The sequence below is a fragment of the Gavia stellata genome, chromosome 6 (genome assembly GCF_030936135.1).
Source record: "Gavia stellata isolate bGavSte3 chromosome 6, bGavSte3.hap2, whole genome shotgun sequence".
Lineage (NCBI taxonomy): Eukaryota > Metazoa > Chordata > Aves > Gaviiformes > Gaviidae > Gavia > Gavia stellata.
In genome coordinates, this window is record NC_082599.1 from 6,714,408 (window position 1) to 6,730,005 (window position 15,598).

At 40.9% G+C, this 15,598-nt stretch overlaps 1 protein-coding gene across 1 annotated transcript in view; it reads left to right on the plus strand.

Moving 5' to 3' along the window:
• The window catches only part of LOC104259483 (sodium channel protein type 5 subunit alpha), a 220,916-nt gene that overhangs the window by 90,475 nt on the left and 114,843 nt on the right, over nt 1-15,598 (plus strand). The window contains exons 9-12 of the mRNA XM_059819059.1: nt 4,329-4,470; nt 6,071-6,268; nt 10,133-10,315; nt 12,703-13,104. Of these exons, the coding sequence (XP_059675042.1) occupies nt 4,329-4,470; nt 6,071-6,268; nt 10,133-10,315; nt 12,703-13,104 (925 nt within the window). The remainder of the gene's footprint in view (nt 1-4,328; nt 4,471-6,070; nt 6,269-10,132; nt 10,316-12,702; nt 13,105-15,598) is intronic.

A 15,598-nucleotide genomic window follows, 5' to 3' on the forward strand; every position in this document is an offset into this window, starting at 1 on the left:
AGGGTGCCTTTGCAACCTAAACCAAATGAAAATGCAGCCTTTACCTTACAGATGTTGTAGCTAACATCAGCAGCTGTTTGATGCTAACTCCTGGTAACTCATGGACAACCCTCCCTGTGTTTTCAGGGTCTGAATGTTACAATCCAGCACATGGTTGTTTTACAAATCTTTTATTGCACAACCCTATTGGCCACTACAGCCTGGATCAGCAGGTTACTTGGCTTGCCTAGATTAAACTCTTCAGCCAGAGCATTTTGTAATTATGCCCCTCAGCTACAACTCTCTGGCATTCCCAACCTGCATTATTTAAAACAAAAATGTTTCTTATGTTCTTTAATTTCCTGTACCAATGCCAGCTTACAATGGTGATTACAACCTGGTGGATAGGTAGGTAGACTGATGCTTTTAACTTTTCTGAATCAATGACACTAATTTTATTGTGATCAATTGAACAGCATCCTGTGAAGCTCCTGTGGAGGATGTTACATTTATGTAGCTTGTTGTTGTTGCCCATCCCTGTGCATCAGAAGAGAGTGCAATCCTGTGAAATGCTTCCCCGAGGTAAAGGAAGCTAAAGAGTTTGCTAAAAAATCTGACGGGGAAGGCTTAATATTATACATCGAAGATGCTTCAGCAAAATCTTGAGACTCCTTAAAAAAAAATCCTTGGAGGAAAAGGTGTCAGTTGCAGAATAATATTCTCGTGTGAGAGTCTTACACCTAAATATCTGTAGAGTGTTTTTCTGGAAAGCAGAATTTTGTTTTCCTCTCGGTGTTTTTAACATGTTCCCATACCCCATGGGTTATCGCTGCTGTCAGCTACAAAAGAGGGTGGGCAAGAATAAGGAGTTGAAAAGTAGGATATTTTGTCTCAAGTGTCTAGCCTCCATCAGAAAGATGTGAGCTAACATTAATAGCATTTTTGAGCTGGAGTTCATGCTTTTCATGCTGAAGACACCTCATTTGAATGCTCTTACACCTGAACATAATGTTAGAGAACCGTGTACACTCAGACAGATCTTTTCACACCAGCAATCTACTGCTGAGTGGAAAAGGTTTTAGAGACACATAAAGACAGAATGAAACGTGAAAAAATACTAGCTGTATTATAAACAGAAAATATTAGTCTGAGGTACCATTGCTCACTTTCACAGTCAGAGGAGTTGCATCTCCATGTCCTAGGGCTTTCCAAGCAGTTGCGGTAAAGTGCTTTGAGCAGTTGCTCACATGTTCTTCTGCATCAAAACAGAGTTTCCCCAGGAAGCACCATTGGCAGTGAACCTAGGAGTGACCTTGTAGCCTCTAATCCCATGGTGCCAAGAGGTTCCTATGAAAATATATTGAAGTGTAATGCTCCTAATATCTCCTTTCTTTCAGATTCTCTTGTTCAAAATGGTGAAGAGATTAAGAGGAAAGTCTCTCTCTTTCATATTGAAATTAATGACAAAATTTCTATTTTGCCTAAGACTTTAGGCAACTTATTCTGGATGAAACCTAATTTCTAACTGACTGCCCTGCCTAGGCTTAAGTTCACCATTGAAGTAATAACCGTCAAGTTTCTCATAACTGTATTCAGATGTTTTAGCCATTAGTTAAAATATGAGCGATGAGACCAGCTCAATGGACCCACTTGGGATTGGTCTTTCATGGAAGACTAAGGAAAGTCTGTCCAGCTCTGGACATGATCACCCAGTTTCCAGACAAGCACAATGTGTGAGTGCAGTCATTTTCTCATGGCAAAAGGAACGAGCTTTACAAAAATTTTCGTGTCCTGTCTGGACACGATGTCTTAGCACAAGCAAGCGGAAAGGGTTTCCTTCTCGGGAACCCAGAGGATCCATTTCTCAGAGCTCTTGAACAGTGTCGGCAGCATGTTGCAGGCATTGAAGGCTGTCTGCATCAGCAGAACATAGGCAGAAATCTGATGTCCCTATGGCAGAGAGTGACAGCAAATGCTGCCTTTGGGGGAGAGGAGATTTAGTGAAAAGGCTGCCTCAAGAAAGGACGTGGATATACAAAAGAGATTCGGTATGCATCTGCCTATTTTAGGGGAAAAAAGCTGAGATTTCTGCATTTTATTCTCTTCTAACTCAGTTATGTTACTGTAATTTTTATTCAAATGTGACTCTTACCAGGAAACAATAGGTAGTCAAAATAGGAAAGATCTAGAAGGAGGCATTTCTAGGCTGGCAGGGAAAAAAAATTAGAAGTGTCTCTCTTTTTTCTTTCTTTGTGACATGTAGTTACTGTTATCTAAATTCTCAACTGATATAAACTAACTTGGCTCTACCTAAGGTGACAGAATCACTTATTATATTTTTACTTTTGTGTTACATTTAATTCATTAAACATCAACTGTTCCTTTTTATTGCTTTTTCTGAAGACTACTGCAAACAAGGATATGCACACATTTTGCAATGCTTCAGCACTCCTTTTTTCAGCATTCAAAGCAGACTTACTTAAAAATTTGTGCTTGACTAATGATATTAAATTAAGCTTCTTAAATTGTTTTTGAATGTCTAATGTTGGTGGCTGACACCATAGATTTGTATAACTTCAAAACCTATAGCAATGTATTTTCATCTCAACATGCAATACAGAGTTGCTATCCTGTGCTGTAGAGATTTGATTTATATCAGTATAAAATTGATATTTAAAGAAAAAAAAATCCTTGATTTTCATACTGAGACATACTCTGCTTTCTCAGGAGTCAACTTCTTTGTTGGGTGGCATTTTAGAAATTACTTTTATTTATATTACTGCTTTGCATTTCCATTTGTGGCAATATTCTGCTTTGGTAAAAAATAGCAGTGATTGAAACACTATGGGTTTTTGCTGGGTGAAAAAAAAGTTAAAAGCTATACACATTGGACACACTCTACATGACTGGTGATGTGTCTAAAATGGCCGGATATTACAATAATCATCCTATCTGAAGGCAGTTCAGAAAACCTTGATTCCTCCATCTGACAGGCAGAACATCAAGCTCACCATCTGCCAGGACAGAGGGTATTGCTGTGTTATCAAAACACCGCCTGGAAGTTGGTCTCTCTCAATGTCTCTGATCTCTAACAAAGTGCTTTCACAATCCCTCTTGTTCCAACCATCCCTAGTTGTGTCAGCTAGAATTTGCACCAAATCGTACCAGGTTCATCTCTATCTGAAGCATAAGGACAACAGAGAGAGCTGGCATTACTGCAAGTTCTGCTGAGATCTGCTTCTCCAGATAGTTAGATGGTTCCCACTTAACAAATTCCCAATTACTGTAGGGCTTCAGGACACTGGCAACATCCTTGATCTCATGTTCTCTTCCTATGATACATACAGCAGTAAGTCTTTGCATATTGCTCTATGTCTTCAGTTTCTGATGGGGCATGTATTATGTTTGGAAAGTGGCTTGTGGTATGCAAAAGACATATGGGGTCTTTTGACTAATCATATATTGGACCATTCTGGGAGAGAGGGCGGCTCATTGACTCAGGATCTCTTCTACTTTGTGTTTCACTTACTGATGCAATTCAGTAGTTACATAGTACCACTGCTGGCTGTAAAGCAGAGAGCATTCTTTTCCTCTTCTGGCATATGGGTCTAGAAAATTACTTTTAAAGACTCTAAATTACTTGTAAAGACTTTCAAAGTTTAATGAAAGCCAGTGAAATCCATGCTATCTGCATGCCATTTAATATGTGAATCTGCAAGGCACACAAGGAAAACATTTTCCTGGCAGAAACAGAAAAAATGTCATGACCCCACACTACGGCGGTGAGTGGAACAAAGGGCTGGGTTTCTTAGATTAAAGATTCAGTCCTTGCAGGGGGTGAGTGCGAGGTCACGCATAGTAAGCAATTGGGATGGTGCTCAGATGGCACACGCTGATCTCATCCAGCCAGTGTCAGACTATGTAACTGGAAAAGCAGGTTCACCATCATAGTATTACCCACAACTGTAACAGGAGACACCAAGTTTATGATTCTTAATTAGGAGTAAGTGCCAAGAGAAATCAGATTTAAGCACTGAAGTCCTGCTTAGACACCTAATTCCGGTGTATTCCAAATATCTGAAATGCTAGGTGCTCATTTGCCATTGCAGCTCGAGCAATGGTTACCATTTCCCAGTTTATCCTTTCAAAGGAAAGATAAGACTGCAAAGATCTTTGGTATTGTGAAGTTAGCATCCACCTGCTTCCTGTGTTTTCAACCAGTGAAGGAATTTACCATGGAGGATCTGTGTCCTTAAGCAAGAGCATTCAACATGTTCCCTTGGAAATCAGTTTCTCCATGCTGACGCCATCTATGATGCATTTCATGTATTGTCTTTCATGTTTTGCAGAACGTGCCCTGAGGGATATATATGTCTGAAGGCCGGGGAAAATCCTGACCATGGTTACACAAGCTTTGATACTTTTGGCTGGGCCTTTCTCTCTTTGTTCCGTCTTATGACTCAAGATTATTGGGAACGTCTCTATCAACAGGTGTGAGATTGTTTTAATAGTGTTAAAAATATAAAATAAACACATCTTGTAGTTAAATATCCAATAATTAAAGAAAAGAAAGAATTGCTGATTATTAGGTAAACTGTGCTCTGTGTGTTCTGGAGAAGGAGCATCAATTGTTAGAATTAATTTCTTTTCTTAGGAGTGATGATAGCAGAAAACATTAGGTTGGGTGTTTGGGTAAAGAGGGGAAAAGTGGTCCTCAGAGAAAGACACTTTGAATGGGTAATTTACCTGAATCTGAATTAAATTCACCACTTAATGAAGATCACCATGTCACCACTTAATGATTTTTTTGGTGGCTGGTGTAATGTGAACTAATCTTTTGAGGCCAGCTCAAAAAAGGACTAAAGAAGCACATGTGTACTTGGCATATCTGTTTTTGCAAGGCATGACAATGAACACAAGTTCACCAGATGGCAAGACTACCTGGTACCTTTCAGTTCTCCCTGCTGCAAACGTTTTGTTATAGACAACTCACAGTCAACTTACAGTCATGTGTGCAAGGTGGTCTGCTAGTAAATGCTCATTTTAGCGTGCATTTCCTGAAATGTATGCGGACTCTGAAGAACTACACATGATAGTTTGGTATTGAATTACATGCTCTGTTCATGAAGCCACTAAAGATTTACTTCTGCATCTCAAAATTGCCAAAACCAGAGCATGCTCGTAAGGAAATAAAAGGTGTTAGTGCTGACAGATACTACTCTGAAGGTACTGAGGTAGACATCTTTAAAGGTACTGGGGATTTCAGCTTCACATGCAGCCAGTTATACAATTTCATTTCTGGAAAATGTAAAACAATTAAATTGAAGATTCTTTAAACAACTATATTGTCTTACTTGGCACAGAGCTGCATGTGCAACTCTGGAAGGCTGAAACTGTCATGGCAAATAAGGGTGAACATCACTCCCTGTTATTATTTGACCTTATAATATCACACAGTGGTTTCTATCACTAGCATCAAGTCATTGACCATGGGACTTATCTGTAATATAAGCTCAGCCTGTCACCCTAAACTCCAGTTATGCCTATAAATCTGGTGGAGAACCAGGCAATACAATCAACAGCGCCCAAGGTTTGGTTCTTCTTACCCTGAGGCAGATGTCTAAACAATGTTCAGAGGAGTTGCACCCTAAAAGAATCTTTTTCTCCCCACTGACTGTAAAGGACCTAGACTGTAGACATCTGAAGGGATACAACATGAATCCCGCTTGGAAAGTTTCTATGCACTGGACAAAAATAGATTGAGTTATGTGGGGGAAGCTTTCACTGCAGCTGATTGTAGGATTATCTATTCTCAAAGAAAACCAGCAGAGATATTTGGTAAAGGAAGAAAGCATTCTTCTTCTAAAAATGAATTCTACTGCAAGGCACATAGTTTTTGAATAAAGTATAAAAATTTATTGATAAGAAGGTTATTTCCTTACATGTGGTTGTTGTTTGTCATCAAAAGGATTCTGTTTGGGCTAGTAACAAAGGCTGAATTCAACTATATTGTAAATCTAAGTTTATTAATTTATTTTTTAAAAAAAAACATTGTAAAAAAGTGGTAGTGATTTTACTTTCATGCTTACAGACTCTCAGATCTGCTGGGAAGATCTACATGCTTTTTTTTATGCTGGTCATCTTTCTGGGCTCATTTTATCTGGTCAACCTGATTTTGGCTGTTGTGGCCATGGCGTATGAAGAGCAGAACCAAGCCACTATTGCCGAAACAGAGGAGAAGGAAAGAAAGTTTCGGGAAGCCATGGAGATGTTAAAGAAAGAGCAGGAGGTCGGTAAACTATGTGACATGATTAGCCTTGGGTAACTTGAACATACGGTACCTTGAGATTCGCTTTCTCTTTATTTTACGTTTATGTGATAACGAAAGTAAGAGTTTGCTTGAAAGCAGGTTAATGTTTATTGTCCTGGACAGAGTTTTTACAAACCTTTTTAAAAGAAAAATTATGGTTCTTCCTGCTAGGATTTGGGCCATTTAGGATTTACATATCCAGAGTTGTATTGGTTTAACTGTGCCACATATGCCAGCAGAGGAATTTATTATATTGGTTGGCATATAAGACATTTTAATGACGGTATATGTACGTCTGTGTTTGAGCACATAACAGCTATTTTGGCACCGCAGCCATAGCTCCAGCTGAACCTTCTTCCATCACCACCTTAGCTCATGTTCATTTCCTCACTGCCTCATTCAAACTCCCATGAATATCCAACTGTCCGTTAAGATAAAGATGTAGGATAAACTGTTTGAAGCATGTAGGACTTTATACCTGAACAAGTAAACAGGCAGATCTTGAGCTTAAGCTTTGCCAATTATGCAAAGGATATGGATTTAATGTTATGTCGTAAGTTTAAACAAAACAGGGAGGCCAAATGGTGGATGTAGCCTTAATAGCGCTAGTTAATTTGCCTGTGGTGTGTGTGGGGTGGAAAGCCTTTATTAAACAGCTGAAGAGAACATTTTAGGTGCTGTGAACAAGAAGACAATAAGAAAATTAGTCTGAAGTAACACGTAGCACTGTAGTTGAGAGAAATAAATCCCTGATACACAATATAAACTAATATACATAATTTTCTTTTGGGTACATATGGCTTCAGGGCCTAATCCAAAACCCATTTAAATCCTTGGAAAGAAAATAGAAAATGCAATTCACCCTTGACAAAGTGCTAGTAGAGGCTTATACATCATTTAAGTCCTTTCAAAGATCCTCTTTGATGGTTTAAGTAATAGGTAAATGCAATTTAGTCCATGTGCATGCACTTCGAACAGAGTAACTTTCTGCCATAACCTAAGGGAGCAAACTGAGCTCCAAGTTGTACCTATTTTATACAAATTTTCATGTGTTTTGACTCCAGCTGAGTTCTTCCTAATGTCAGTCAACTTTGGTAGCCCCAGCTATAATTAAAGATATTTAAGAATTTCCTTTTGAAGGCTTTGATTTCAGTTAAGCCTGTATGTACACAAAAAAGGAACACTAAGCCCTGAAAGTCAGAAGGAATCAAAATGAAGGTTGCTTGTGAAAACCTAAATTGTTCCCATTTGTCTATATGCTTTATAACATAGTCTTTTCTTCAGCTGACCACGTCTCATTTTTCCTGTGCCCTATTCAGTACAAAGGGTGGACAGTGCATGACTCAAAAGCAGCTCTTCACTTTCTCATCATTTGTTCTGTAGCCTTAGGCCAGCTCGCCCAGACTTCCTGACTCAGGCATTCAAAGCCTGCTTCAAAGACAAAATGACTAACATCCTCAGAGGTTTTTCAGTGCCTCTTGTCACTGCTCAGACTCTGTGTACTTCAAAAATACTCATTTGTATTTGCAATACTCCTGGAGAATTATCCTAATCTTATGAAAGGCAACTCAGGAGTAGAGCGATTGGGGTCCATCGTGTGGACTAGTGAAGCCCAGTAATTCTGCACATCAGCCCCCAACATTTCAAATTAGACATCTGGAAGTAGAGGCTCAAGAAAGTGAATTGGGTGGCTGCACCATGTAGCTTTCAGATGTCCTTCTCAGGTGTCTTGCCCCAGTCAGACCTACTCAGAATTAATCTTGCTCTCCAAGCCTTTGTCAAAATCTTGGTTTTGACTTTCTCACTGTACTGCTAAGTTCTTGCTTCAAGTCATATCTCCTGCATAATGACCATGTCAGGGTTTGTGCGAGCTAAGCTTTTCTCCCACCCTTCAGCCACCACCCATCCTTGACAGACGTGCCCTGTCCCACACTCCTTTCCTGCCCCTGGGAGTGACCGCAGCAGGTTATGGCTTGCAATGGCTGAGGGGCAGGACACAGTCCAGCACGGGAACCCAACCGGAAAGGGTAGATAGGCAGGACGTGGGGACATCCTCCATGCCCTGAGAATCAGTTTAGTCCAAATCCTTTTTCAACAACCGAAAGAGGTACGTAGGGCAGAAGCATTTCAGCGCAAGCAATAGGTAAGAAAATGCTAAGAAACTGAAAATCAGTTTATTTTGCAATAAGAGTACAGCATGCTTAGTAGCACATCCTACAATATTTTCTAGATCAATAAAATATGATGGCAACTAGGAAGGAAAACCCAAACTCTTTAGACTGGCTTTTACATTGTGCAGTATAAGGAGAGCACAAATATAATTGATAGGCCTGCTTGGGGACTATCAGTCAGTTTACACAATTGGGCTAACACATTCCTAAACCTAAACTTAACACCAAAAGACTTGCTGAATCTTTATGAAGAGAAAGCACTTCAGCATAGCAATTAAATCAATTGACTGGGAGAAAAAAAAAAAAAGAACAGCCTAGACGGGTGTCTGAGCCCTCCTCCTCTCTGCTCTAAGCAGCTTGCTCATGAAAGATATTTCCCACAGGAATTAAGTTTTGTTGTGCTCTCAGCTTGATAGAGCTACTGCTACTCCTTGAAATACATGATTGATTCTTTACATGACTGTTAAGTGCCTTCACTTTCCTTGGACTGATGCCTGTGGGAGGAAGGGAGTATTTTGCTGTGGAGAGCTGATTGCCTGTTTGATTCTAGTGGCTTACAGACAATAGCACTGAGGATTCATCCGCTTCTCTTGTTCTTGGGAACCTGGAGAGGCTCTTTTTTTTTTTTTTTTTTTTAATTCACTCGCTTTATGTATTTCGACTGGGGGCTCTGCAAATGGCCTTCTCTCCGGGCCACTAATGTGGCTCCTACTGAGATGCCGGCACCTCCAAACCTGACCTCGTGCTTTGTGCTCACAGCCAACTCGCTCCCCCCGCCCGCACCAGGGATGGGGACCCAGTGCCTTGGCGTGGGCTGCGGCTTCCTCCCTGCACGTATCGATTCTTACTGCTGGCTGCTCATTTGCTTCCAAGGCTGTGGCTTTGTGTGCTCAGGCTTTCACATTCGGCTTCTGCTGGGTTTCTAGCAGTTGGTCTGTTATCAGTCAGCTCCTGCAGCGATGCCACCAGATAGCCAGCACGGCACTGAAGTGCACGGTGAAGCAAAGTCCACCTTATCTCCAGTTAAACCCACGGTTTTCTCTTTGCATCTCTGATTGTAGCTGCCTGCGCTGCTGCTTGGGATAAGTGTTTACAAAAACGTGCCAGCTGAATTGCCTGCTGTGATGCTAGGAAGGAGGAAAAATCCTGGCAGCCTGTCCAGCCCTCCCAGGTCAAGGGGCTGAAGTCCAGGTGGGGCTTAATCTGAGGTTCCCCAGCTTGAGATTTTTTTGGACTGGCACCAGAAGCGTTACTCCAGAGATGCATGCACAGTGTACACCTGCAGGTGTGTGCACACAGGCTGCTCCTCTCATGAAATGTCGAAGGATCTTGTTTGTGAACGCTACATAAATCACATTATTTTACGCAGCCATTCCTAATGCTCCATCATAGGATCTGGGTGGCCAACCTGCACGTATGCATTTGTACTAGGAACCTGTCTCACTTGTTGTTTATTTTCCTGTGGTTAATGTAGAGGTTAGAAACAGGTTAATACCAGTTCCAACCACGTGAGATTGTTTTATGATTAATGACCACCTGAAATTTTTAATTTATCTCCTATACAACCTTAAAACTTAAAATAAAAAATAATTGCTGAGCAGAGTAATTAGTTCTCACTGAGATCCCTAATTCAGATAATAAATTTTACACCTTCTACCGTCTTCTGTTTTAGGCACTAGCTGCTAAAGGAATTGATTCAATGTCACTTAGCTCATTGGAAATGTCACCTTTAGCATCCAAAAATGCCAAGGAAAGAAGAAATAGGCGAAAGAAAAAGAAATCTTTGGGGGTAGAAGAGTATGGGGAAGACCAAAGGAATCCCAAGTGTGACTACGATGACGGTCAGAGGAGAATGGTAAGCCATGGTCTGAAACTCCACTTGTTTCACACTGCTCTTTGCTGGATAGGCCAGGCTCCGAATAGGCAATTAAAGCTGAAATTTTCAGCTGTAAAGAAGAATCAGATATTTAATATCACGACTGACCTGCAGACAGGCTGTGTTAGAACAGTGGAAGGAAACATATTACCACTTTATTTTCAAATTGAATTAAAAATGCCCATTAAACATTCTTATGAACCTACTTTGTTTCAATTTTCTTTAACTTTTTTTTTTGCTTCAAGATTACCCACAGTCTGGTTTATTTTCTTACTTTAATTTAATTCATCTGATTATATCTATCCTATCCCTACTAGAGATAAAAAATTCTTAGAAGAAACCTGCAAAGCTTAAAAAGAAAAGAGAGGAGGAGAAAAGGAGGAAACTTGTCTCTGAGGGCTTTTTAAATGCTATACAAAGATGTTATTAACATTTTTATATTCCACTGCTAGTTGCCTTCAAGTCATAACTTTGTGGCACTTGTTTCTACTTTCTATTGCAGGGAAAAAAAAATAGAGTTAGACTGTTGTTAAATAGGGTTTTATATAAATGTTACTGACATGCATGAATATGAATTTGCACATGCTGTATGTATCAAATGGTCGTAAATAGCTTCAGATAATTTGTCTTTGCTTAACTGAGGGCAAAGTTTAAATCAGTTTATTTTGGTTTTTTGAATAGCCATGTAATGGGCTAAGTCTTTTTGTATTTTGTTGTCAGTGAATTTAGGTGTATATGGCAGCCATAAAAAGCTCATCTAAAACATGTAAGTGATGTAAGTAAATGTGACCAATTAACGACTCCCCAGCTCACAAAATTTACACAGGGCTGGATTTCTGTAAATGACATGCATTTTTTAATCTAATAGTTTTTGTTGTTGTCTCATTGGTTGAGTGGGTTGCGATAAAAATTACACCTTTGTTAAAGCTTGACTTGCTTCATTCTGGATGGGTTTCAAGACACCATGTACCAGAATGACCATGGATTGGAGCTGTGCATTGCCAGTTCGTTTCTTAGATTAATATTTCTTGTTTTCACTTTTCGCCCCTGGATGTCATATGCGTGAGAAACATGGAAGACACATTTCAAAGCTTATAGTAAATCTTCTCAGCAAGGCTGAGTCTGGCATGGTTGGAGGGAGTAAGGCTGAGTCATCATTCAGATGCAATCTGAGCAGCTGGAAGTGTGTTGCCATCAGAAATCAGTCTCAATGACTGTGCCATGGAAACCCAGGCATGGATTTTTGACCAGTTAAAATTTGGTAGCAATCCAAATGGGTTGTTTTTAGTTAGAAGGGGCCTGGTTTTTTTTTACTCTTCCTTGTACCAGTGTCACAAAATAGCATCATTACGTAACTCAGTGGTGTGAGCTACAGTGCAAAATGAAATCAGGCGTCATTTGGTTTGTCTGGTTTGTGGATGCTGTGGAGATCTGCCCTCTCTTCATATATACTTGGCTCATGAGAAAGTTCTGAAGAAGCTGAAAATTCCGTACAGGCCATAAAATCAAAAGTATGTCTGCCTAAATGCTCTTATTCCAATAATTTCCTCTTCAGATATGAGGGAAGGGGATAGACTTGAATTCCTTATGCATTTTCTGAACATCCTTTTTACTCTGTCAGGGTTTAGGTGTGTTTAGTGCTTGGCTACGTCTTGCTGATGCTCTGTCAGAGTTGCACTCTCACTAGCTGGCATCAGAGTGGATCGTCAAGGCTGATATTTGGGTGTGAGGGAGACAGCTGTGTACTGAGGTTACCTACCCCTCAAAGTAGCTATGTGCATTGGGATAATCATTCTACAGACTAATAAACCATATCCCTCTTCTTGCTCTTGTTTTTTTTTTCCTTTATCACCTTCTTCCGTCGTATTCTGCTTCTTCTTCTTCCCTCTTCTTCTCATTTTCCCTGCAGTTCATTTCCTGCCCTCTTTCTTTATCTCTTCTTCTCCCACTGCAACGTTCCTTCCCTAGCTGTTATGAAGATGTGTGATAATGCGGTAAACTGGAGCTGGATCCCCTTCCCTGCTCCTGTCTTCCACTCCTTGTGCTGCCTTCCCAGGTCCATTGGTACTTATCAGATGGGGAGGGAGTAGAAGTAAAGGGAGTATCATGCTACGAGGTGAATGCCACCTTGACCCTTCCTATTTCAGTACATCTTTAACTGTCAAGTATTAGACAAATACCTAACGGCTAGGAATGATTATTCAACCTCTTAACTTTGTGAAGGTTGAATACGTGTAATTAAGTCTTTCTCTGAAACACTTGATTTAAAATGGAACTTACTGCTCTCCCCAGACCTTCCTCGCTCCTGAAAACATGTTGCAAAATGTTGTTTCTCTTTCCCCTTTTTCCTTTCTGGGGGTTTCTAGACTCTCCTTGGCATTAGTTATGGTCCCAGTGCAAACTTGGTGAAGCGCAGAACCAGCCACGGAAGCATATTCAGTTTCCGACTCCGTGGCAGAGACACTGGCTCCGAAACAGATTTTGCCGATGATGAGATCAGCACTGCTGGGGAAAATGAAAGCCACCGGGGCTCTCTCTTAATTCCAAGATCTGGGAGGCGTCCGAGCGTGCAAAGTCAAGTGAGCCATAGTTCTCACCCTACTACTCCCAACTACACCCAGACGGGCAAAAGGAACAGCTCAGTGGATTGCAATGGTGTGGTTTCCCTGATAGGAGGAGGCACCGGGGCACTCAACCCAGACCCTACTTCTCCTGCAGGGTTACTGCTCCCCCCAGTTATTATGGAAAAACCTGGGACAGGCGACCTGGTGAGTACTATATAACTTTTGTATGTGATTCACGCTCTTATTTCCTTCTAAATGTTGTTGGAGTGTGCTGTAATTTTTTTACACGATATGCGGTCTGCAGTGAGAAACCTAGACCCACCATCCTAGGCAGGGTGGGAAGACAACGGGCTAACTCACACAGCAAGCTCTGAAGAGTAAGTCTCACCAGAAGTCATAAACCTCTCTTATGTGGCACTAGACACACGTTACTGTGTGAGTTAGAGCTGGCTTGGGTTTGATACGGTTTTTCTTTTCTTGTAGGGACATTTTTTAAGTTGGTTTCTTTTGACATTTGGAGATCTGACATTGTCCGGTGGCTGGAAAATTATGCTTTTAAAATGATTCAGTGTGAGTCTTACCATCTTGAGACTGCGTTTTCTCCCACTGGTTGCTATCTCTTTGCATCTAACCTCTGGTCTTCTGTATCACTACTTGTGGAGGGCTGTTCTTACAGTCCAAAGGTAGTGCCCAGAAGGATTTAACATCCAGTTCAAATAACACCCAGGAAAGATGAGCAGATGATCAACAGACTTCGAGCCTTTTGCAGATTGCCAGGATCTTTGTTGCAAAGCACGACTGCCGCAAGTATTTAATAAGGCTGTACGTAAAATTATTAAGACTGATACCATTAAGACTCAAGCACAAATTCACTTGGAAAACCTTGAGATGGTGTTTTGGAAATAGCTGCTACACAGGCAGGGCAATTTGGACAGGTTGCCAGTTTGATATGGTGGGAATTTATCTCTTCTAATGTAGATAATCTACACTGGAGCTCATTGCTCAACAGTCTTTTAAGCAACGGAGTTCTAGTCACTACGGTCAGTGTGGGCAGGATTTATTTAATCTTAGAGATCTAAAATGGGCCAGAATAATCTCTCTCCATAGAAGTGCCTCTTTCTGTTCACTTTAACTACAAGGGGATCCCAGGGTGAATAACTCTGTATTGTACATGTCTTAAGTCAGGTGAGATGAATCTCACTCGGAGTAACAAGGTGCCAAAACTGGGTTACATTGGTGGGGAAATAAACAAATGTGATTCTAACATCTATTAGGCAAGGTATTTCCTGAAGAGAAAGGCGAGTGAGACGGATCCCAGCCGTGGTGTCAGATTATCAGTAAATTGAGAAGTAGCTTTTTTTCTTTAGAGCCAGGCAGTTTCTTCCCTTTCAAGCTTTGGATTGAATTTTTTTTCCTCACCGCTCCAGGCATTCCCTGTAGTCCTGCAAATAGACTCTCACACTGTACATGAGAGGAGGGGCCGTGCTGTGCGTGGGAAGCTGGGTGGTGTGAGAATTATCTGTTTTGTTTTGACAGTTTTGAGGCTGTTGCTGCTTTTTCGGATGTTCACGCCTTCGTTCATTTAGGACTTTGGTACTCCCTTTTTTATTCTCTGCAGACAAGGAAGACCAGTCCTGAGAGCAGTCTCTAGACAGCTGAGCAACAGAAACACTATTTGTAGATAGTGGAGTTTTATTGGACTTAGCTTGGTGCAGAAAAGGCTGTGCATTAAAGGAACTGTGGAAGAAAGAGTTTGTGCATCTGTTTAAAAAATAAAATCTGAATCAAAATAGAAAGGCTTCAGTAGATGAGCAGTGGATGTCCCCCTTTTCTCTGTAAGGAAAGCAGCTCCACAGGCTGCTGAGGCTCTCCCAGCTGTCAGAAAAAGCTTAACAAAGCATGAGAGCACTCAACCTTTCACAGGAAATATTGGTATTTTACAGGATTGGGCCCTGAGGTGACAGGGAGGCTTTGAGCTCTGCTGGCATTTCTTTTCATTTGCCAGCTTCCTGCCTTTTAAAAAATGGATGTTGCAAATTAAATGGCCCGGGTGGGTGATCTCACTTGGCAGTTCCCTGGTCATCTAGGAAATAACACCCAGGCACTGTAGTAACAGATGCTCATTCAGTGATGCAATGTGAAGGATGTTGTGTCTTCTGCAAAACAGGTTTGGTATCTAATCTATCCAGAAAATGTGAGCTGGAGTTAAAAGCTAATTGGCAAGAAGCCCATTGCTGTACAGATGTATTCGCTACAGGAACCATAAGCGCTGAGCACAAACGTGCAGCCTCAGCTGTGGAGCACAGGCAAAAGGAAATAGCAAATCCAACATCTCAGCGTGCTTGGAGATAAATGAACATGCTTCAGGGCTTTGTGTTTGATTATTTTCACTTTTTTCGTGTTAAAATTTGAAGTTGAGTTTGTTCATTAGCAACTCTGACTTCTTTTTGTAGTCTCTTGATATGTTTGGGCGAGGCAAAAGAAAGATGTTGTAGGATGAAGTTGTAGTTACTTCATTAATCCCACTGGCCCTGCTGTTGTTATTTATTCTGTACAAGTGTAAGCCCATGGTGAAAAAGGACCCATTTGTGCTATCTGTTGTATCTTCCCTGAACAAGAAACGAAGGACCAGTCCATGAAAAGGCATCACTGTGATATGCGTTAAGCCCTGACTTGCAGCCTCCTGAGGTGTAAGTGT